Raw genomic sequence first — 25,837 nt, forward strand, 5'->3', positions numbered from 1 at the left:
TTAAATATATACCGATATCATGTAACTATATGGATAGAACAAATGCTATTGTTGAATAACAGATTTATTTTATACGAGGGGAGAAACGGGTAAGAGGTGATGGGGAATGGTGACTCAAGTGCCCATTGACATCGACAACATCGGCAAATAACGCGTTGCCGGCCTTTAAGTTAGGAGTATGATCTTTTCTTGAAGGTCTTTAACTCGTATTGGTTCGGAAAACAGCAGCCGCAGTATGTATGTGTGGTAGTTAGAGGAGTGCTCTCGAATCGAGGGGATACGTTGTTTATGTATAGGAAAGGGAGACTTTTAAGCGGTAAACGCACAAACTTCTTGTTGTTAGGGTTTAAATAGACTAAACTTTTGTCAGCCCCATTCCGAGACTTTGCTCAATGATTAATTAAATAAATATCAAAAAAATCTTTGAAAAGTTAGTTAAAGTTATAGAAGTAAAAGAATAGGTTAAAGAAGCTACATACACAGGCATTATAATATAGTAGTGTAGATGTATATGAATCAACACAAACGGAACTTATTTTTGATGTGAAACATAGGCCATATTCTTTATGGTATATGATGTAATATAATTAATTAATGCTCATTTTAGATGTTACATTATTTTTTAGGCTAAATCTTACACTAGCGCATTAGGAATATCCTGTAAGGCTAGACGTAAGTGTGGTAAAGAAATAAATAAATAAATAAAAATATTATGAACTATACGTAGTCTATTTTCGAAATATTTAAACAACATTTTATTGAATGTTTTTTTTTTATTTTATTTTTTTTTAATATTTTAAAAAAAATGCTATTGAATGCTTTTTTAAACAGACAATTCAATTCTATATATTCGTAGTTATAGTAAGGTGAAATATCTGATTACGCAATTTCAAATGCATATTAACTAGGACCTCATTACTTTTGTAGGATTTCCCTTGCGACGCAAAAAGGGTTAACTAATACAGCAGCGCAACCTTATAAGTTTTCTTAGGTATTTTCATATAATTATCTTCCGAAATTGTGTAAGATACACAGTCGAAAGTAGCATTTCTGACCGGAATTGTCTTTAAAATCACACCGCAAGTGAAACATCCCGTACTCTGTACGTGCCCAGTACATAAAGATGAGTATAATGAAAACTATTAAGCTTAAATAGTCTTGATTTTAAATTTACACCTGGGCTGGGTTCCTTTGTTAGGTACCGCGCGTAATGGTCTATGCGCTCGCGCAAGTGAAACCGACCTATACTTGATAGCGCGGTGATTTTTCGTGTGATTGCAAAATTTATATAGATCAATTCAGATAAAAATAAATGTAATCTGGATAACATTTATTGGTATCGAAAAAACGGAAAATAAATAATTTAAAATTTAAAACTTAGGCGCGAAGAAGTGACAAACGAAAAGGAGGCGGATAATCAGTTGACGTCAGAGAAATCAGACTTTGGCTTATACAAATAATATAGTTAATAGATAATATAAAATAGAAGTAATATGCAACAACAACTGAATGAAATATAGAACAAAGGAGATATATATTTAATTAATATACGATGTCTTGTGATCACACGTGGGGTCGTTCTATCAAGAAGGGCTCACACGTTACGGTAATATAACACATTAATAAGACTTACATATTGATAGAGACATAAGATAAAGACACCTGTCCCACATTACTTGAGGAAACTTAAATGAAATTGGACTGGACATACTCAGTAGTGGGAAAGTTAAATGGTTCGAAGATGCCTATAAAAAGTATCATCGTAACGGAAGAGCAGATAGGAATACAAATAATATTGGAGGATGAAATTTGGAGGCTGAAGCACGTTAGGAAAGAAAGATTGAGGACAGAATGTAGTAGAAAACTTTAAAGGAGGTATTAAAGAAAATTGCCAAACAGTAGTAGTAACATCTGTTGCTCTTACCCAATTTAATTGTTAAGTTGTATATAGTCCGTTAGTTTTACTTAAATGAAAAGGGCCCAAAAAGTATTCTGGCAAAGTTAATTGTGCCATATTTTCTATCTCAGAGTACTATTTTTTGCCAAAGCGGTGGTATGACTCTTTTATTACTACAACTGACGTCTTGTAACATGAGAATTCTTTTGGCATAAGTTCCGTCAAAACAAGTTCTATCAGCTAAGGATATTTAAAACAAAACCATAACAGACAGACACACATTTTACAAGTTGGTATTCTGATATGCAAATATCTCTCATTGTATTTATATGTAAAGACAATTTAAACGAGTACACTCTGACACAAACTAGAAAATATAACCCGATGAAAGGAAAGTTATCATATCCTGAACCGCTTTCGGAAAACCGTATCTTATTTTCAAAAGCACCATTTTCCTCCACACTATCGATACATTATAATAAAATAAATAATAGACGAGACAAAATTCAAAACAAGAAACGAACCCATCGAATAAACTACCCTCGTTCATTTTTCTTCATAGAAATAGAGTAAGATACAAATATCCATATGGGTGTGGATGAAAGAGAGAGGTAATCACACCTCGATGGAATAGTGGGGTGGGATCGTAATACCCAATTGGCAATAAAACGGTTAAAAAGTGATGGGGTAGTATCGATAATATATCGATAAAGATAACATTTATCACCTTTTACAAATAAATGCCCATAAAGTTAGGGATGGCTATTACATGTTAGTAATATATTGCTAACAAAGGTAATCCTGCTGAAAGGAGAGGTTTTCAAGAATCCATCTTATGAATTGTCTATTGTTGGAAATACGTTGATTGCAAAAGAATAAAATAAATAGTAATACTAATTTTATGGTATTTTTTTTGTTAATGTTTTAAAAGTTAAATAAAATTAACAATTCTCCCATTTTTTCCCGTTCTGTCAGCATTCACATAATTTACATTTGTTAGCGTATCATCATCATCATAATTTCAACTGGAAGAAAGGCCTCCCCCAAAGATCACCATGACGAGCGGTCTTGTGCTGCCCTCGTCCAACCTATTCCAGCGATCTTGACCAGACCGTCGGTCCATCTTGTGGGGGCCTACCAATACAACGTCTTCCGATACGTGGTCCGTTGACCTATGTGCCGTGCCCACTGCTTTTTTTTTATTGGAATATGATGACAAACGAGCGTACGGGTCACCTGGTGTTAAGTGATCACCGCCGCCCACATTCTCTTGCAATACCAGAGGAATCACAAGAGCGTTGCCGGCCTTTATGGAAGGTGTACGCGCTTTTTTTAAAGGTGTCGTATCGTCCAGGAAACACCGCAAAAGGAAGCTCATTCCACAGCTTTGTAGTACGTGGAAGAAAGCTCCTTGAAAACCGCACTGTGGAGAACCGCCACACATCCAGATAGTGGGGATGATATCCTAACTGGTGGCGTGTCGTGCGAAGGTGGAATTCGGCGGCAGGAATCAGGTTAAACAGCTCTTCGGAACACTCCCCGTGATAAATGCGGTAGAAGACACACAATGAAGCGACGTCTGTACGCAACGCCAAGTGATCTAGCCGTTCACAGAGCACTGGGTCCCCGACAATTCGAGCTGGTCCGCGTTGCACGCTGTCAAATGGATAGAGCTGATACTAGGGTGCGCCAGACCAGAGATGACAGCAATACTCCATGTGTGGCCGGACCTGCGCTTTGTAGAGCGCTAGAATGTGGGCTGGCTGGAAGTATTGCCGTGCTCTATTGATGACGCCCAGCTTCTTTAGAAGCCAATTTGGCTTTGCCCTCCAGATGGCCAAGGAATTGGCAATCGCTCGAGATTTCGAGACCCAGTATTCTGATACTAGGCGAGGCTTTAAGGGAAGTGTTGTCGAAGAGCGGTGATACGGCAAATGGAGATTTTTTGTGGTAAACGCGAAAACTTGAGTCTTCTGAGGGTTGAATTGGACAAGGTTCAATTTACCCCATTCCGCGACCTCGACGCGGACTCGATAGAAGACACAAGTTTCTCCCGGCACTGGTCGACGTTTCCCTGAGAGAGACTTGCATGGCCCGTGTATACGGCATCACTTGTGCTGTCGCCTGCATAGCAATATATGTTGGAGGTATCCAACATATCATTGATATGCAGAAGAAACAGCGTGGGAGATAGCACACAGCCTTGGGGCACTCCAGCGTTCACGGGCTTGGGATTCGAGCAAAAACCGTCGACGACGTCTGGTATGCTACGCCCAGTGAGGAAGCTGGAGGTCCACTTGCATAAGCTCTCGGGAAGCCCAAATGATGGAAGTTTTGAGAGGAGCACCTTGTGCCATACATACATTTCAGTTTTGCAACCATCTGGGCTATGTCAGTGATTTTGGTTCTCCTACGGATATCCTCATTTCTGATTCGATCTCGCAGGGAAACTCCGAGCATCCGAACCCCCTTCATTGCCCTCTGAGCGACAATAAGCTTCCTCATAAGGCCCATAGTTAGCCCACGTCTGCGTTCCGTATGTCATCACTGGCAACACACACTGGTTAAATACCTTCGTTAGCATATAGAAGCGCTTTTTTTACTTAGTCGTTATCATCATACATGTTAATTGATTATTAAAATTATAGATTAATGCGTAAATATCTATCAATATCGATACAAACATATGCGGTAACTTCCCTAAAGCGGATTTGTTTCAATGTGATCGGTTATAGTCGTTTACGATATGCGCTGCAAATTAACTCCGTTCTATTATCTTCGACCCTCTTTACTAATATTTTCCAGAACAATCTCCCGATATTAATATGTTATTTATAGAAATGTCTTCAAGCCATGTATTGGATGCCTGTTTTCAACTTAAATATTAATTGATGCTATAATACAATAAATATTTTTTTTGTATATTTTGGCGCAAATACTACAACACACCTATTATAAAAACGAGAATAATTCAGTTTAACAAATTTTAGTTAAAATTAATTCATAATTTATCCTTTGATTACATTGTGATGTGAATTATTGTATAAACAACATGAATTGCAAACACGTGCACGTGCACCTAGCCCCATAAATACGGCCGCATTTCAAAACACGTGGATAAGCACGTGCGCCGGGTCCTATAAATACAGACGCACGGTCGACACTTGAGTCATCATCCCAGCGGAAACTCCATAGGGAGTGCCGCTTGCGCCTCTCTCTCCCCATGAGAAGGTCGCCTTCGATGTAGGCTTAGAGGGCACCTGCCCAAAGCCAACTGCAGGTGGTGTTTAGTGGGTAGGCACCTAGGTTTCACGTGAGTCCCACATAACCAACGCAGACTTAGGCTGCGTTGGTATGCATGAGCATTCACCACCTCCCTCCCGTCGTTATCCCGGAGGGTAGCCCATTCCCTTGCTTGGGCGCAAAAAAAAAAAAAAAAAAAAGACACTTGAGTCAGTCGGGCTCGGGCTGTCGTACGGTATGGACCTCTCTGGGACGTCGTAACGCTGCCCGTTGAATAAACGAAAGTAATAAAATACTTATTCGTGTAGTTTTCTTTGGAAGAACCAATGAGTGATCTTCAGCAATTGTGATGTCAACAGTAATGACGTCACACCTTTGAAATCAATACAGAGGTTCTTTCCTCGTCATATATATTTTGATTGTCTTTCTCGGCTGATAGAACGTTTCTGAAAAAAATAATAATAGAACACTGAAAGGCATGCCAGTAATCTTTAATTAAATATGAATAATATATAAATTAAGGGTGTATTTCTTTCATCGATTCTACCTTATCAAATGTGTGCATGTAATGACCATCAAGATGATAAAATAGATTATCTCTTTCTTACAATCTAAAAGATAGTCCTGAGAGTAGGCAGGCCGAACAGGCGCAGAATAATCAGCAGACTCCATTTTAAATAACTTTTCCATATAATTAATTAATATGAATGTCAGCAGACTATCTCTCCATTCCAAAGACGTGGTGTTCACCAAGTCCCTTATTATATTGTGATCTCTACCCACACAATCGTCTTTTCACAATTAATTTGCATTTCGCAAAACATAATATATTTTTTTATATATTATATTTCCTGGGATCCTGTTACAAAAGCATATATTTCACCCAATAATAGACCTAGGTCAGTAGTATGAAGTAAAAGTAACATTTTTCTTCCTGTTAAAATTTAATATACGTTCACAAAAATCGTCACCCTTTTGGTCTAAATAGTGATTTTCATTTTTTTAACACTAGAAATTAGGGATTGCTTGTAACTAATTCTAGTAGGGTTCATACAATACATAATAGCTTCAAGGTTATATAAGGTTGAATAAATAAAGTCCCTGCCACTGTTCAGGCAATATCTATAAATAAATTTAAATGTTTAATTAAAAAATGTTTGTGTCGTAAATCTTACTACTCCACAGCTGAATATCTAAGTAATCTAACAGCCTGGGACTAGATTATGATTATTTTATAGCAATAACAATGACAGTACAATATTGTTTATTTTATTAAAAAAGAGCGTAAGAAAAGAATGCTGGGAGAGTTTCATGAGCCACTTCTTCTGTCGTTGGGGCGCCATTTGACTCCGATACGGTGGTAGTGTTAGAAATTACGTCAAATTGTAAAGGAACAAGTTTTGAGAAAATAAATGTCTTTTATGCCTTTTATATTTGTTTTACTTGTGAAATTAACCCCTACAAACTTTCGAGCTTCAGCCCTTAACCTTAATGCAGTGGCTTCGGATATTATCCTATATATTATGAACAATCGTAGGTTACTTACTGTATGTGTGGAAATCTGTGACTTGCACGGTGTTGCAGTCCTCTCCGACCTGAAGATATGTTATTTCACATCGGAAGACACCTTCGTCCTGCGGCTGCACGTTCGTGATCACTAGTTCAGCAAACGTGGCGTTCGGTTGGTGAGATATTGACATTCTGTGGACAAAAATAATACGTTAATATATATTATAGATAAAAACAAAACTATAAATTATTAAAAAGTACTTTTTTGGCTTCAGTATTGTGTGTACAACATATTTATTCTTCTAAGAAATATTAAATGTATAGTTTTTACTCTGTAACGATTTCACTTGATTATATTTAATTAACACACTCGAAAGCAATATTCCTACAAAATTTAAAGTCCTTGGGCCTTATGCTTTCGGTGATATCGTGAGGAATACATAGGTATATATATGTATGTATAGACTAGCTGACCCGACAGACGTATTTCTGTACATAATAAATAAAATTATTTTTTTATGAATTTGTCAATACTATTTCATAATATCAAGAACTATTTCATAATATATGCTCCCTGTTATTATAATGAAATTGTTTCACAGCAGGACTGTCAAACCGTGCATCAACAAAGTCTCTAATAGTAAATATGTCCATTCAAAAAAAAAACGAAATAGAAATAATTATGGGTCCCAAATCAAAATTTAAACTATACTATCTCTCAAGTTGGACTAAACTGCACTCCATGAAGTAATCTCGATTAAAATTCGTTTATTAGTTTAGACACTGAGTTTATATATATATACTAGCTGACCCTACAGACATTGTTCTGTGCTTAATAATAAACAAAATATATTGCTTAAGAATTTGTCAATAATTTTTCATAACATCAAGAATTTTATTCTCTCCTTATTATTATAATAAAATTATTTCACAGCCAAACTGTCAAACCGTATGTCACTAAATTCTCTCAGAGAAAATATCTCCATACAAAACAGATATTGGAAATAAAAAGAATTATGGGTTTCGAAATAAAAAAGTATCCTTTCTCTCACGTTGGACTAAATTGCACTCCATGAATTAATCCCCATTAAAATCCATTTATTAGTTTTTAGATTTCACTTTCACACATTCGATATTCGAACGAAAAGAATGAAGATAACGTTAGAAATGAGTTCTCATACACCTTTTCAACCCGCATATTTGTGCGTAATAAATGATATACTTTCTGTCTGGTTGTAATTATGGACATAATATTGTATGGGCCATAATAACTCAAAGTACCACGAAATTACGCGGTTGAATTCGCAAGCGGACGCTCGTATTAAACAAAGTAATCAGAAACTAAAAGTCGATCAGGAAGAGTCCGAAGCAGACGCGGTCTGTTCCTAACTCGATGTTTCTACAAGAAGATTGTTCGCGAGGTTTTCTAATTAATCCTTACAAGATTCAATGCTATTAGAAACAATCTACTGATTACAAATATCTTAATGTGATATTTTATTTTATTTGTTTCGGATTAGCATCAAGGACCGAGGACTTTATAATTATATTGTTTTGATTAATTTGGAATTAAAAAAAAAATAGCTGAAATTAAACTTTGTAGTTTTCATCAATGCATTGCTACATCACTTCATACATACATTACCTCGCTATACTTAAAAGTGATGCACAATGGGGCGTACTACGACTCTAATAAATAATAGTTAAAAAAAACTAAAAAGCACGCTTTATATAAAATTCAACTAAAAAATAGAAAATAAATTTAAATAGAAAATAGTGTAAAAAAAATATATTTAATATAATAATTTAAAAAGCACCCCACTATTTTTTTACAATAAAATAATTTTTTTTACTCTATTTTCAATTTAAATTTATTTTCTATATTTTAGTTGAATTTTATATAAAGCGTGCTTTTTAGTTTTTTTTTAACTATTATTTATTTTTCATTTTTTAGTTCAATTTAGTGTAATGTCATCGGTCCTCGATAAATCTACAAAGTTTGATCGAAATCTAGCCGTTTAAAGTGGGTCAAAATCGCGCCCAAAGAAGTCGGTTACAAACATACAAACATACAGGTGAAGCTAATATAAAGCATATAAAAAGGGAGACCCTGAAAGCGATCATCAAATTGTATTTTTGTAAAACGGGTAAACGGTTAATAAAATACTCTCCTACCTGACGCATAACAGACTGCTTATGAGGTTCATGCGGAAAAGGGAAACTCACTACCGATTACCAAAAAGAAACCACAGGATGCTAGATTATTTCTCCCGTGAAGTAATAATGTGTAAGCATTATGTGGTTCGGTCTGAAGGGCGCGGTGGTCTCAAGGTGACGAGCGCAGTTGGAGTGCCGCTCAGAGTTTTTGGGTTTTTCAAGAATCCTGAGTGGCACTGCGTTATAATGGGCAGGGTGTATCAATTACCACCACGTAAACGTCCTGCTCGTCTCGTCCCTTAGTAACACAAAAAAAAAAAATTTAGTTGCAAATAAATTACCTTCTTAAAAACAATAACATTCCTTACTGAACCATTTATTTCATAATATAAAAATTTTTGCTTTTATGGTATTTCTCTTGCCAATAAAACATTTATCTTATTTAATAATTATTTTTATTAAGAGATGCCTGCAACCAAATTTGCCTTCCGCTTTAAGAAGTGCTTAAAAGTAAGAACTTCTTCTCTATAACAACAACAAGAACTTCAGTTGTAAGTTTGATCTGTTACGTGCTTCCATAAAGAACTTATAAAATAATATTTTTACGCCACTTCTCAATAAGTGTTAAAAGCAAACAAAGCGCTGTAAAGCGACGCGGCTTAAAACTTTAACGGTCCATAAAGCGTGACGCTTTACGAAGGCTTTCCGCTGAAATTGTTAAACATCCATTATCACAAATTATTGGGAACAGAATAAAATTGTGAGTCGTTAATATAAGAAAATATGGAACGAAGTTTTAAAATGGCGTCCGCGAAACAGCGCTGTCATTTACATATTTTATAACAACAATATTTTAATTCGGTTTGTTTCCGGGTTTGTTTTAGTTAGAATTATTTTTGACCAATTTTAAAACATAGTTCAGTATGGATTATGGTTTTTATTTTATTTTATGGGAATTAATAGAAATTTTTAATGTGTTGAGTTGGAAACAACAACCTCCTTACAGGAATTTCGTACATATATAATAAAATATTCATTAACTTGTTAAAGTAATTTAATAATGATTTCACAAGTACTAAATAATATTAGTAATTGTCAGTATACATTTTTTTACAGGCCTTATACAGTCCAGTATCTTGAATAAAAATATTTGATTGTAAATTTGAAAGTAACTTATCTTATTATTAAACCTTATAGAATATTACATAATATAATTAGTAAGTCAGTAGATTAAATCTATCTACAAAATTAGTGAACAACTTATAATTTTCAACAATTATTATTATACTTTAACAATAAAGTCGTCATCGTCCATGTTATAAATTATTCGGCTAATGAAATAACTGCGACACACATTATTCATGAAATTGTTCTGAGTGCCACTTGAAACTGTTCAAACTACTGCATCATGCAATAAAGGCTAAAAACTGTCCTACTTAGTGGCACCCTTGCACACCGTAGCGTAATTATATTATTTTCAATTTTTTTTGGAAAATATATTTATATATCAATAAAGTTTTTTATTCAGATTTCTTATTTGGCCAATCCAAACGAGGAATACCTACATCTTGAATATACGCTTCTACATCAGCAAGACGGTGAGCGTTATCGTCCATTAAAAACAAATTTTCTCTAAGAACCGTTAATGCGGGTTGTATGTTAGGAATTAGGACGTCTGATATTTACCGATGTGAATTCAAAGTGACGTTTTCTATGAAGAATAAATCCAATAAATTAATCGCTGCCCAAAACGTAACTGAGTCTCCACCATAAAGGGCTATTTGTTCAAAGCAAACTTCTATGAAATGTCCCTTTGTTTTCGCAGTACTTGCCCACGTCGGTCCTCACTATATTCTCGCTTCATCCGAGAATAATACTCTACCCCAGTTCTCTTGAGTCCACGTTGCACAATTTCGAGCGAAGCTAAGTCTAGCATCCTTGTGCTTGCGGAGTAATTTATTTATTTAAAAATATTAAGGAAATAGGACAATCCAACAATAATTATCTAAAAACGATTTAAGTACGAACTATCAACGATTCCCGCCACGATATGCAATGAACTGAAGTTCTTGTTAAAGTCCGACTATGTCTTAAATTTAAATTTGGAATAATTTTTTTACGCACCATAACACTTCATAAATGTGCCAGTAATATTCTTAAATGATTAAATCCTCTTTTGGTATTGTATTTTATAAAGGGACGGAAAAAATTAAAACCGTAAAAGATTAACATTTATTTATACATTTGTATAGTTTTTCCATACAATTCATTATTACAGTCACACAATCGTCATATAATTCATTTGAGAAGAACATCAGCTGTGGAGAAGTAGCAAATGAAACTTCTAAAATACCCGCTAAAAATATCAAATAGAATTAACAGGAAGTTTGATAATAATTGTGAATATTTCACATTTAATATCGAGGATAAGCCAGCCCGAGTAGCGACATTAACCAGGCCACTGGCAATAAAAGCCCGTTTGTGAAACTACTTTTCATATAAAACTGGATTTCTTCACACCGTCGCGCAATAATGACATACTAATTTAATTTTAAATTACTGTGAAGATTTATAATACTTTCATGCTGGCACAATAAATTACTTTTAAAAATAATTTATCGTACCAGCGTGAAACTATTCTAAAAATATTCGATATTCATTAAGTTAGATACAACTAACGCTATTTTATAAACAGTAGGTGTTGCATATTTGATATTGAAGTTTTTTTTTTTATTTTAATTTCATCAATTTGTGTAATTAAATATCATATTCAGGGCATATTCCTACACACACTTACACTTTGTCTTGTGCTGTTATAACGCTTGACTTGTCAAGTATGGCTTAACTTAGCTTTAGCGACTATTATTTTGTTTATAACTGACAAAACGACTTTCCTCAATTTCTTTCGATGGAAATTGATTCTGAGTACAAAGATATAACTCACGCAGCCAGTCAATGTCTATTTACTCTTAAGTTGAACATAACCAGACTATACTGTCGTTATATGTACGCATAATGTAATTAGAAGCAAAACATATTATCGAGTGTACATTTAAATGTTATAACGCATTCATTGAGGTACGTTTTCAAATTCACATTAGATAAAAAATAACTATGCGGTGTGATTGAGGTCAAATACATTAAAACTAAGCGAAGACAATAAAGGTGCTAAAATATAAGCGACTCGCGTGAAATATGAGCTTCGGAGCTCATCAATTGTGTGCGTCACTTATATATTACTGAGTGTTATTTCTGTACTTCATCATTGCTTGATAGCCTCGTCTGTGTGGCTCTTCCATATGGTGATTGTGATGCTCAATAATGAATGACTAAATGTTGTGTTAGAAATTACTGAATCTTGAGGGCTTGAATTTGAGACTTAGGTTTATTTTATAACATAGGCATCAACTAAGGATTGTATTATTGGAAACATTACAAATATTTCCAGGAAATTCTGGCTCATTCTCAGTTCCAAAGCAGTAGCTTCGACTAACGGCTCAGACCAGCTTTCAGACGTGGTTATACAGTTAGTATTCCTGATCCATTTCTAAACAAGGATAATTCTCATTTCATGAAGGATTTGAGGGAAAATTCGATGTAAGTATTGTTTAGTTATTAATAAATATAATTTAAAAAAATTAAATTTTTTATAGTGTCAAAATCACAGCTTTTAACATACATTGTCTATCAGTATATTAGTCGGGTTAATGCTGAAGCGGCTCAACAGTTTTGTCGTGGTTTCCACTTCCTAAAAATAATTATATTTCTTTGATTCCACAAAACCATTAACTTTTTAACCAATACTTTTTTCAAATTGTCATGCATTTTATATTAATAATCCTTTTTTCGTTTGCCGATTTCCTTTGGTTTTATAATAATTTCTTCTGATCAAAACTTGTTATGGCAGAAAATAAATTAAAGAAAGTCATAGAAGATATTTTATGATCGAAGGCTTGCTTATAATAACTATAGAAGACTTTATTAATACTAGTCTGGTTTTTGTAATCTAAATTCATTATTTCAATTACTTTTAGTTTTCTAACCTTGGAAAATTTGTTATATTAACTAAGGCAAATTTATTTTGTATTTTATTAAAACATTACAAGAAAAAGGAAACATTTATTATAATTTTAGTAATCATTGCTTAAGTCAAATTATTTTCAGCAATAACATAAAATTTCCCAAGGCGACGGCAAGAAATATAACCAATGTAATAAAAGAGACAGCGAGGTAGTTAGTAAGAAAGTGGAATGAGAAAAGCGAAAGGGACAACCATCTGTGCGGAAAGGATTTGTGACGCATTGAACTGTGAAGGTGAATCTGGAAGTAGATATTGGCAGTACTTAGACTGTTTACTGAATATGTTCGTATACCTCATGGATATTTATAAGTATTGTGCTATCGTTCTTTTGTCAGAGTTCCGTTACTGTAAAAGAAAAACGCGCAAGCCGAGTCGGACTTACATACAAAGGTTCCGTGCCACTAATATTCATTTTTGAAAAATTTTTGTTTGACAAACATGAGTGGGCATTATAACAATACTTACGAAAAAGTTTTACTTATTTAGATTTCCCCATCTCTGGTTTTAATTATAGTGAGAACAGTACTGTTTAATTATTGTAGTTTTTTCATGGAAAAGGAGGACAAACGAGCGTACCTGTTTTTAAGTGATTACCGCCACCCACATTCTCTTGCAACACCAGAAAAATCACGGGAGCGTTGCCGGCGTTTAGGGAAGGTACCCATGTCGTATCGCCCCGGAAATAGCGCACACGGAAGCTCCTTACGCAACTTTGTAGTTTTTAAGTTTACTCGATGACAGCCAGAAAGATGGACGGACAGTGAAGATAAAAAAAAAGATTATTTCATTAAATTGTAAAAATCCTCGATTCCAAATTTAGTTGTCTAGAATCTGCACTTACTAGTAAATTAATGTCATTAACTTAAAATCTGAGTTCATAGTGACATAAATTATAATACCAATAATTCAAGATAAATTAATATGATTTATGTGCCTTGGGCTCTGGGAAGGGCGCTGGTGTGGGACGCGACTTACGTCGACAGGGGTTGGCACTGATCAGATTAGCTGTCCAACGCAAAAATACTACCAGTATTATTGGTACACATCTACGTCATAATAGATTTTACTTCATCTAGTATTTTTTTTTAATACAATTAGACGAATGAAACTACTAGCCAAGAGATTTATGTTATTGTTAAGATTACAACAAATTATCGAATAAAAAAATCTGTATTCAAGTCACAAGCTAATCATTTTTTTATATATTTAAGCCTATGTAATTTCAAAACACCTGCTAACATTGATAATGAAAAGGTTCCCTTATTACAAGGTGTCTACGGGTTGAATGTAGGTACTACGCCGCGTGCTACACGGGTACAAACTCGTAGTATGGGCGTAGACCTAATAATCCGTTGTCGTGCTACGAATAAATAATATGAATGTCCCCCTTTGCCTTAGGCCAATCATTAGAGATATTAACGTAGTGATTGGTTTGAGCTTATGTTTTAACTTATTACGAGTACAATTCACTTATAATTATAATATGATAATTAGAGTTAAAGTCAACAAGTTGACGCTCGCTCCAGTCTTCGGCTAGCCAACAAGTCTTGATGGGGCCTCTTGCTTAGGTGAAACACGTGTTAAATTATTTCCAGCACGGTTCTATATTACCAACTATTCGACTCGTTTGGTCGAGGCTTCAATAGGAGCTGATTTTTTGGTTAAGCACGCGTTTAACCCCTAACTCTAGGGCACGCATGCGGGTGGGAGGGGCATTCTGTATTATAGACTTATAAAAAAAATATATAATGAAATAAAATATAAAGAAATTAGAAATAGATAAAGATATTTATTCATGATATTTAAATAAATATGTATTTCAACGAATTAACGTCAGAATGACTTTTATTATTTACTTATCAGTTAAAGGTAGTATTATATCTTCCCCTGGCACATTTCCTATTTGGAGTCGGCAAGTTTTAATAATTTAATGAATTAAGAATATATGAAAAAACAACAAGGCGGAATTTAAGGTATCATTAGATTGTATTGAAAAATTAAAAAGGATTGTCACGATTGTATGGTAAAAGATGTTCTAATTGATATAACACAGACACTGACCCCAGGAAATTCATTGAATAAATTATATTCTAACGAAATTTTATTCAAAAAGAGTGGCTCTCTAAATTTATTTTCCTGTACTTCTCAAGTCCGTGATATATTATTATCTATTTAAATGAGTGGCAGATTTAGACGTTCAATAATTTATGATCGTATTTTGGATAAAAATACTCTAATTCGATTAATGAACTTATCATTGCCTAATTTAAAAGATGGTAATCTTATTTAGAATTAGCGAATAGAATTGCAAATTTGACCTCTAAGATGTGCCAAAAAAAATAATCTTCTTTTATATCATTAAATATTATAAAACAAATTCCTCTGCCGCGTCTGTCTGTCTGTTTGCGATAAACTCAAAAACTACGGCACTGATTTTCGTGCTGGTTTTACCAATGAATGAAACGAGGTTCTCGAGGAAGGTCTGCGAGTTTTAAATGAAAATTCTGTCTACTCTGTGTTCTGCTCTTTGAGAGATATAACAAAATATTGTATGGTGGAATTTGTGTATCTTATATAGTTCTACAGAAAAGTCTGCGGGACCTTATGTCTTTATCTTAAGGATAACATACTATATTCATTAATCCTTATTATTTTATTACTATATAATATTATAAAATCAATCAGAAATACATTTTGTTTAATTATTAACTCATATACTTTGATATCATATTTCCAATAGCTTTAAAATATATATTATTCTCGTACTTTCATCATAATATTTAATATCCGGACGACCGAGCCTTGCTCGGATTTTTAAGAATGTACAAAACTTGAACAAAAAAAAGAATACTAATAGGACATCTGGATTCGAACCGGGGTCTTCTGCTTTCCGGATCACCCAATGTCCCATCTGAGCTATAATAGTCTAGTATATAGTGGCGAAATTTACCTTTGTATTCTAATGTTATTGTAGCTGTTTCTCATTCAAACATGGATAAAACTATTTTTTTTTAATTGAAACCTAGCTAGATCGATTTATCACCCCCGAAATCCCCTGCATACTGAATTTTATGAAAATCGTTGGAGCCGTTTCCGAGATTCAGATTATATATATATATACAAGAATTGCTCGTTTAAAGATATAAGATTCTATTGGCAGAACAGCGTATGTCGGATCGGCTAGTTAAATGTATATGAAAAGTTAAATGAAAATCATGTAATAAATTAATTTCCATTTGTTATCTATTCTTTATGACATCAATTGGAACCTTGTCTGTATTTCATATCTTATTTATTGATATGTGACGTAAAATCATAATTTAAATTCAAATATTTTTATCCAAAAAAAACCACCATCCATTCGAAAAAGTATACCTCAGACCTCAGAAGTACCCATGATATCATAGAGGCAAATTCAATATACATTGATTACATTTTAAACAATTTGGTACGTTTTAAAGTGATAACCCGAACTTCTAGGACACAAATAAAAGTTAAAAAGAGCAAAAGCGACATCTCAAGTCAATTTCCTAATATGAAAATATTGGGGTTGAGCAGATTATCAACTGTAAAGTAGATCCTGACGATGAAGCCACAACCTGAGAGTTGAACAAAGCATACAAGATTTTGTCACGATACGTCACTCGAACGGTTAGCTCAGTTGGAAGAGCACTCGCACGGAACGCGAGAGGTTGTGGGTTCGAGTTCCACATCGTTCATAAAACTTAGTTTTCAAATTTTATTCGTAGATTTTAAAATTAAAAATACAATTTGATACTGCTTTCAAACGTTCTTGGAATAACCGACTTTTTTTCCATTATTGCTTATAAAACATTCATAAATAATTTATACCTTGTATCACGAAAATAGCAAAATTAACTGCTGGACAGTGCGCACAAAAAGAGTAAAGATTAGAAAAGCGTGTCGTCAGCTGAAGGAAATAGGTGACAACCTTGCAAAATCTCACATATTTCCGAGTACTAAAAGACATAAAAACAACGTCGTGAAAATGCTACTATTAAAACTTTATTACCCAAAACACATAAAAAGCAATAAAAGCATAAAAAATAAAAGCCAATCGGTCATTAGGTACGAAGCTAGCTGCGTTTATAGTCCGCCATAACACTAAAACATTACTGTTCATTTTATTAAAACTACTTTTGAAATTACAGTTTTGCTAATTTATTTTAAGTTCATTATGATATAATCTAGCGATTCATTTATATTGGAAGCTCAAATGTTTCAATCTGCGATCACAGTTATTATGGACATTACTTTTATAGACAATAAATAAGCTAATACTGAAATTTAATCCAATTAACGTTTAGTTTTCAAGTACCGAAGCGTTCCGTACCATCAAGTTGAAAAGTATGTATTTTTAAATAAATTTAATATTCTTGGCGGCTATTTTGGAATAACCCATTCAAATTCAAATATTTTATAAATAGAATATGAAATCACTTATTGAAAGTCAATAACTACGACGCATTCGAAATTGGATGCCTGAGACCCGAAAAAAACTGGCGCAAGAAACTCAGAGGGCTTCTATAGCCTGACGGGAGTCGCTCCATCCCAAATCTGTGCTATTATTAAGAGAGTAATTTATGTTATATAAATATACTAACCTCAACCACATAAACGTATTTTAACAATTATTTTGAATTTCGTAATACATTTTTTAAACATTTTCTGGGATCGTCTTGTAAAACATATACATCGCCCCACAAAAGACTTACTAACTCGATTTATCCGAGTAGTAGGCATTATAATATTGTTGTATTTTACTTCTAAGTTACTATATTTTTCTTTACAGTAAGTTAATACATAATAATATAACTGAATTAATAATAAACTGTATTGGTGTAAACTGTAAGTTTTCCGAATAAAATAAAATAAATAAATAGGTTTATGTTTGTTCCTGGTGTTAACATTAAGGTTATGCCTGTTTCTAGAAAATTCAGCTATGTGCCTACATAACATTATCAAGAATATATTGAGAGGCCACAGTTAAAATGTTTATTTCTTAAATTTTGCTCTCAATGATTATAGGTTTTTATTATTGTTTTCACAGCGGGAATAGTAATGCACTCTTTATTTGATAAAGAGTGTTTTAGATATCTAACATTTGCGGATTATTTAATTCAGCCCAAACTGTTAAAGCTCAGGAATAAGGATTCCTGATGATAAATTACCCTTTGTGCTTCCATGAGTCCTAAAGATAGGGCCGCTTAAGTTAAACATTATAAATTTTGTAAAGTTAAGTGTTTTTAAATTATGATATTTAATAAGTTACAAAATCTCACAGTTCAATTAAATAAAAAATTCCGAAATTGTATTTAGTTTTTCTTTTATTGATGACTAGCTGACCCGACAGATGTTTTCTGTCTATCTATATATACAAAAATGAATTGCTATTCATTAGTCTCGCTACAACTCGAGAACGACTGGACCGATTTGGCTAATTTGGGTCTTGAATTATTTGTGGAAGTCCAGAGAAAGTTTTAAAGGTGAATAGATAGGAAAATGCTGCTAAATGAAATAAAAACAACAAATTTGTTTTTCCTTTGATGTGTCCATACATAATTTCTATGAGAGAATTTATTGACGCACGGTTTGACAGTTCTGCGGTGAAACAATTTCATTACGACAGCAGGGTAAATATTTTACGAAGTAATTTTTGATTTTATGATATATTATTGACAAATTCATATATAAACATTATTCTATACAGAACAACGTCTGTCCGGTCAGCTGGTAATTAATAAAATAATGTTTCTAATAAATTTGTCAATAATATAATATTTGTCATAACATCAAGAATTATTTCGTTAAATATGGCACCCTGCTGTTGTAATGAAATTGTTTTTGCTGTCAAAGCGAGAATAGAATTAGAATAATTTCCAATTCCAACTTCTCTGGACTTCCACAAATTATTCAAGACCAAAATTAGCCAAAACGGTCCAGCCGTTCCCGAGTTTTACCGAGACTAACGAACAGCAATTCATTTTTATACATGGCGTCCCAAAGTTATGGGACATGAAGGGAAAGTACCTTAAATATCGTAGATAGGGTATTTTACTGAAAGAAGAATTTATGTTATTTTTAAAAGTTAGTAATTCTGCATTCAAAGATTGCCTCGTCTGGGACGACTTAAATGTAAAAAAACACCCCTACTTTTATGATATATAGATATGAGAAAGTAGTCAATTAAGTGGGTATATTTTGTAAATTAATTAATTAAATGCTCAATATGTGATCCCTCCTGTCTTACGCAAATTGTAATAAATATCTTAATTAAAAGGTGAGCAACCAAGCAATTTAATATAATTTTCTTTTGGGGTCCTTAACAAGCTATCGATATTACGAATGTAAGAATTTAAAGCTAAATCTACAATGTCCGTCCATCTCGCCGTCTGTTTGTCTGCCGATAAGCTGTATCTCATAAGCCTCAATAACTTGAAAAGTGAAATTTTAACAGTGCTTGTATTATACTGCCACTATAATTTCAAACAATTAAATACAAAAAACCCCTAATAGAAAATTGTTGCCATGCAAATCAAAACATGTTTCTTTTAATACATAACTTTTTAAATAGATTTGGACGTTGGTTTAGGAATCTTCGGGGCTGAATCGCATTTGGCCCGTTTTATAAGTCTCTTACAAACTGCCTTGACGATCAAAAATCATTATCATCATCCTCATCAGCCGGAAGAGGTCCACAGCTGAACATATATTATATGATCGCTATTATTATTATAAAACGATCAAATATATGAATAGAAATATATATAAAGTTAGAAACAATAAAATAGTTGTGTCGTAACATGAACACGCCCTGATAAAGTTATCACTTCGGTCAAGTAGTTTAAGATTACCGACACACTGCAATTTATTTTCTTTAATATACTAGCCGTTCCCGCTTCGCTGGGCAAATTTTAAAAGGAAATAAATAAAAAATTATTCATGTTATAACAAATACAATAAGAAAAGGATAAATTTCGCATCGAATGATGGTAGTTTCATGTCGATACGATCAGTAGTTTAGGCGTGAAATAGCTGCAAATAAAGACCATTTTTACAATATATATAGAAGATAGGAGAAGATATATAATATATTGTATAAGTCAACGGACAGTACCCTCAGTGTTGGTGTCAGTCAAGAATTTAATCGCGCTTAGATTCTATCAACATAATTAATAAGACTTGTAACTTTCAATACCTATAACGTGGAGACGATTCTACAATAGATCATCTGATTTTCAAATCTTGACTTGTAAATATATAATAATAATAATATTGACACACTTTTCACACAAATTATCTTGCCCCAAGTTAAGCATATATAGCCTGTGTTATGGGTTACAAGACAATGATATATTTAATACAATATACTTACTTAAACATACATAAATTCATATAAACATACATAAATACATTTAAACATACATGACTCGGAAACAAACATCCATTGTACCTACCGGGATTCGAACCCGGTAATAGTCTCATCATTCGACAAATTTTCTGCCAGTGTAAAATACATACCAAACAAATGTCAACATTATTTCTGTAACACAAACCCAAAGCTCAGTAGTAATAAAGAACACGGAAAGCTTCAAACATAATTTGTATAATACAATTAAAAGGCCTGAAGCACAATTAGAAAAAGATAAGGCTTATAAAACGCACCCGAAAGGAAATATTCAAAAAAAATTACACACTTTATCAAGGGAGTTATGACAAAGGCTTTTGTTGGGGGTAATTTTTAAGGATTTCGTGTTTGAAGAAGGCTGTTATCGCTGTGGGAGATTAGAGTTCGCAGTGTGGCACTTAGAATAGCGTTCATGTTAGAAAATTCATTAAACTTTTAAATGTTAAAAAAATACCCGACAGACGATATCCTTTTTTAAATCTACCTTACAAAGTTAAATATTAATTATATATAAACATATAAATAACAAAAAATACATAAAAATTATTGATTGAATACTATAAGTTTGATGAGAGTACTGACCCTATTACAGGGATTAATTCAAGCACCCTGCTGATAATTTGGGATCGGGTGTAGTTATACATCCTGTAAAAAAGGTCCCTACAATTTTTCCAATGACAATCCATCTTGATACTTTCTAAACATTTTATATATGATTGCAAAAGTATTTAATTTTCTACACGGTAGCTAGCAGCCAGTTAAAGACCCGATATTTTAGCCGTTTTAGAGTTTAGCTAGAGAAAACGGAGAGATCAACAAAATTGTATATATTGTATTCTCAGATATATATCGCGTTATCATTTTTATTATAAGTAAAAACCAATAATAAAAAGTTGTTATTTTAGTTCTGCAAGCTTTTAGTTTTATTTAAATTGATAAACGTATAGAAATCATATCAGCCCGCTACTTTCGTGGCCCAGCAAAGTAAACAAGCGGCTTACTGGATTATATCATAAAGAATTACGCGCACGTTCGGGGCGAGGGGGCCGAGGGAGATATAGGTTTGTGCAAACATACTTTATAGCAGGCTATACTAAATGCACAGTGTACATCTTATGCAAACCTTTATCTGGGATAGTAGGTCAAACGAGCCTCTAATATTTATTTTTATTTTATTCAGCTGCCGCTACGCTGCCCGATGAAGTCGTGGTCATATCGCATTATGCTACGTGTTAGATTGTTTTATGATGTCAACTTAATTAGATTTAGTATTTATGACTTCAAATACTTAGAAACCATTTTATGCTATACCTAAATTAATAATAAATAGAGCAGTTTTTCGTGTTCCTAGATATTTGAAAACGTGAGGAAAATGGATAAACAGATGATCCAGTAGCGGCTTAATGTTGTGTGAACTTTTCTGGGAACATGACGACATAAATTCTTAACAGCATTTTGAGGATAAAAGTGCACACAAAATCAAATACACATAAATAAGGTATTAAAAATTCATGTGGTACAGTGGGAAATCAGGTAGGAACGGAGTTGATACATAGGCTGCACTAAAAGTATCGGGAATGGAATATTTCCACTGTTCCTGTCATATTAAAATTTTTTTAATTGAAAACTCCTTGGTTTTAAAAATCGAATACCATTTATTTATTTAAAAAATATTCTCGGTCTTGCCACAAGGTCTTGTCAAACTTGTTTAGTCGTTAAGAAAATGGAATTGACTCGTGAAAATTCTAGAGCGATGATTTATTATGACTTTCGAAGTGGTTTAACACAAAAACAGTGTGTTGACCGGATGATTTCTGCATTTGGTGATGAAGCCCCAACCAAAACCACAATTTATCGCTGGTTTGCTGAATTTCAACGTGGACGTATCAAGTTTAGTGATGGTCGTCCAAGGTCGGATCCAAGGTCGTCCAAAAACTGCAGTCACCAAAGAAAACGTTGATGCTGTGCGTAAGCTGATTGAGGAAGATCGAGATGTGACATACCGCGAAATTAAGGCAACCTTAGACATTGACATGAGTCAAATACAAATAATCTTGCATGAACAATTAGGTGTAAAAAGTCGTTTTCCCGATGGTTACCGCATTTGCTCTGTGAAGAGCAAAAAGCGGCTCGCGTTACTTGGTGCGTCAGAACTCTCGAAAGATTCCAGGCAGGTACCTCAAATGCTATATACAACATTGTATCAGGTGACGAATCCTGGATATACACGTACGGACCCGAAAAAAACCAGTCACGAGTTTGGGTGTTCGAAAATGAGTTAAAGCCAACAAAAATTGTTCGTTCACTGAGTGTTGCAAAAAAAATGGTGGCCACGTTTGTCTCCAAAACCGGTCAAGTTGCGACTATTCTTCTTGAGGGACAAAGAACGGTTAATGCAGAATGGTATGCTAGCATTTGTTTGCCACAGGTCGTTTTTGAACTCCGTAAAGAGAACTGCAACCGCCGCATCATCCTCCATCACGACAATGCGAGTTCTCACACCGCGTACAGAACAAAAGAGTTTTTAGATCAAGAAAACATAGAATTATTAGACCATCCGCCGTACAGCCCCAACCTATGCACTAATGATTTCTATACTTTCCCTAAAATAAAGAATAAATCGCGTGGTCAGAGATTTTCATCACTTGAAGAAGCTATGGACGCATACAAAACGGCCATTTCGGAGACCCCAACTTCCGAATGGAATGGTTGCTTCAATGATTGGTTCCATCGTATGGAAAAATGTGTCAAATTTCGCGGAGAATACTTTGAAAAGAAATATATATATTTTTAAATAGTAATGTTGTGTCACTTCCTTGATTCCCGAAATTTTTAGTGCCGCCCTCGTAATACAATTGGTCGAATTATATCATTCACATTTATTTCGAATGACTTGCTTCTGGTGAGAATATTGCCGCAGTAAAAAAAGTTAAAACTATTTGTAATAAAGACTTCTGAGTTCTTGGTTACCATGTTATGTTGTATTGACAGAGTGAAAGCCTAAAGAAGCATGACATCTGTGCGAGTAGTCGTAATATTCTTGTTGGAGTGGAAGAGAGATGACGACTAAAGCGTTTTTTTTATTAATATACGGGACGAGACGAGCAGGACGTTCAGCTAATGGTAATTGATATGCCCTACCCATTACAAATGCAGTGCCGCTCAGGATTCTTGAAAAACCCAAAAATTCTGAGCGGCACTACAATTGCGTTCGTTACCTTGAGACATAAGATGTCTCATTTGCCCAGTATTTTCACTAGCTACGGCGCCCTTCAAACCAAAACACAGTAATGTTAACAGCTTCACGACAGAAATAGCCACCGTCGTGGTAGCCATAATCTAGCCGGCTTCCTATGCAAAGGAGCCTCCCACTGGTAAGTAACGTGATATTTTTACTGGAAAACTTTTATCAATAAGGAGTATCACTCCAATAACTTCAAATGCCACACACAGTGAGTTGTAAAAAATTAAACACCTAGCACTTAGGGCTACATGTGTGCGCTTAAATAATTAAGCACAGAAGAATATTACATTTCCATTACTTTGAATTTCACGGCCCATTCAGTAAAAGAAGATTCGAGTGGAATTTTCCACTCGAGTTTTATATTGTCCGTCTCACGCCTTTTTGTCGCTCTCAATAAAAATTGCTATTGGTATTCTTGTTTAATTGATTGCTTTCATTGTTGAAACTTTGGTTCTTCTCGTTGTTTTTCAAGTAGTCACAAGATAAGAATAATACCGCTGTGTTTGACGTCTTGTTATTTTTAAGAAAATAAGGGACGAGACTTGTTTAATGAGTTATTGATACTCCCTGCTCATTATAATGCAGTGCCGCGCAGGATTTTTGAAAAAACCTCAAAAATTCAGAGCGGCACTACAATAATTGCGCTCGTCACCTTGAGACATAATATGTTACGTCTCTTTTCCCCTGTAATTTTACTAGCTACAGACCGAAACACAATAATGTTTACATATAACTTTTTCACGGTAAAAATAGGCACTGTTGTTGTACCCATAATCTAGCCGGCATCCTGTCTTTGCACAGGAAGCCTTCTGCTGGTAAAAATATTGGTAATAGTGAGGTGCTAAGCGTAAGACGTCCCTTGGGATTTTTAAACAGAAGATGATGCTCTTGGCTCTTGTTATTTTTGAGTAGCCAAATTGTTTTACCAGCTACCCTCAAGCGGAAACACAAATATATTTGCACTGCATGCCAACAGAAAAGGGTATTATTTATTATATTATGTATAACTTAATGAGTAGGTATTCCCTTCGCGATGTCTCTGAAGTTGTAATATATAGGGGCTGATAATCTATATATTATAATACTAGGACTCACTGAGCACAAATTCAAGAAGTATATTAAAGCTTCTTTGGCAAAGAGGCCTTACTATAGTATAGTACTGTTACCAGTAACTCTGCTTCAAATCAAATCAAATCAAAATCAGTTTATTCACGTAGGTCACGGAAATGACACTTATGAATGTCAAAAAAAAATTCTTATTGAATCTCTAATCTACCGCTACTTCGTAAAGGGTTGAGCTAATGAGAAGAAGTAGCAAGAATATCATTGCCACTCTTTTATATCAAGATTTACATTAAGTACATCGATTTACAAATCATTTCAAATTACAATATAATATGTAAAATGTAAAATGATGCAACAGACACACTCACACTTCAGATTCATAAAAGTAATTTTTTTTATAATCGCTTTTAAAATTCTCGCAAAATACTTTTTTATATTTATTGTGTGTGTGGGTGATGCATCTAATGTACTTAATAACTTTTATTTTGTATTAATTAACATTTACATTTTAGCCTTACTCGTGTAAGGCATTGACTATTTGACGTTTGAGTATTTTTGTTGCATCACTTTACATTATATTGTAATTGAAATGATTTGTAAAATGATGAAAATGCAAATGTTAATCAAAATGGCAATGAGTTTCTTGCCACTTCTTCTCATTAGCTCAACTATTTACGAAGTGGCAGTAAATTCAATAATGAAAAATAGTTTTGATTTGATGTAGTAGATTATATTGAGGATAATGATGCAGGGTTCTTGTCTAGTTCTACGCAGGCCACCTAATATTATATAATATGATTTTAAGCAGGAGAAGTTGTTATATTATTTTTAAATCATCTTCAGTCCTTTAAGACGTGCTGAAAGTTTCTTATCAGTTCTTCTCACGTTGTCAAAGCCCCTTTACGAACTTTCACCGTCAGTTACACATTATTAGCTTCTCGCAGTTTTTGAAGTGAAACTTTTATTACATCGTCTCAAACTTTTTCGTCTGTGTGTTGCATGTTGCGTGACGGTCGGGCGGCGCCTATAGCTCGCAGCAGCTGACCGTATAGTGTATAGACTATTACTCATTTGGAATGTAACAGTAATAGTCCAAGTATAAAAGATATTAAGATTGATAAACCGATTTTTATACCCTTAATGGAATTTATTTCGAAAAATTTTTAGGTATATGTCTATAATGCGAACATTACAGACATACGACATATACCT

General features: G+C 33.9%; 2 protein-coding genes across 2 annotated transcripts in view; one reads left to right on the forward strand and one right to left on the reverse strand.

The window, feature by feature from the left end:
• The window catches only part of LOC126976185 (ceramide phosphoethanolamine synthase), a 389,843-nt gene that overhangs the window by 327,881 nt on the left and 36,125 nt on the right, over positions 1–25,837 (forward strand). The gene's annotated exons all lie outside the window — the stretch shown is intronic.
• LOC126976199 (T cell receptor beta variable 29-1-like) overlaps positions 1–25,837 on the reverse strand; it is a 430,134-nt gene that overhangs the window by 52,811 nt on the left and 351,486 nt on the right. Inside the window, exon 4 of the mRNA XM_050824453.1 lies at positions 6,687–6,841. Within this exon, the coding sequence (XP_050680410.1) occupies positions 6,687–6,841 (155 nt within the window). The remainder of the gene's footprint in view (positions 1–6,686; positions 6,842–25,837) is intronic.

Source organism: Leptidea sinapis, chromosome 39, assembly GCF_905404315.1.
Source record: "Leptidea sinapis chromosome 39, ilLepSina1.1, whole genome shotgun sequence".
Lineage (NCBI taxonomy): Eukaryota > Metazoa > Arthropoda > Insecta > Lepidoptera > Pieridae > Leptidea > Leptidea sinapis.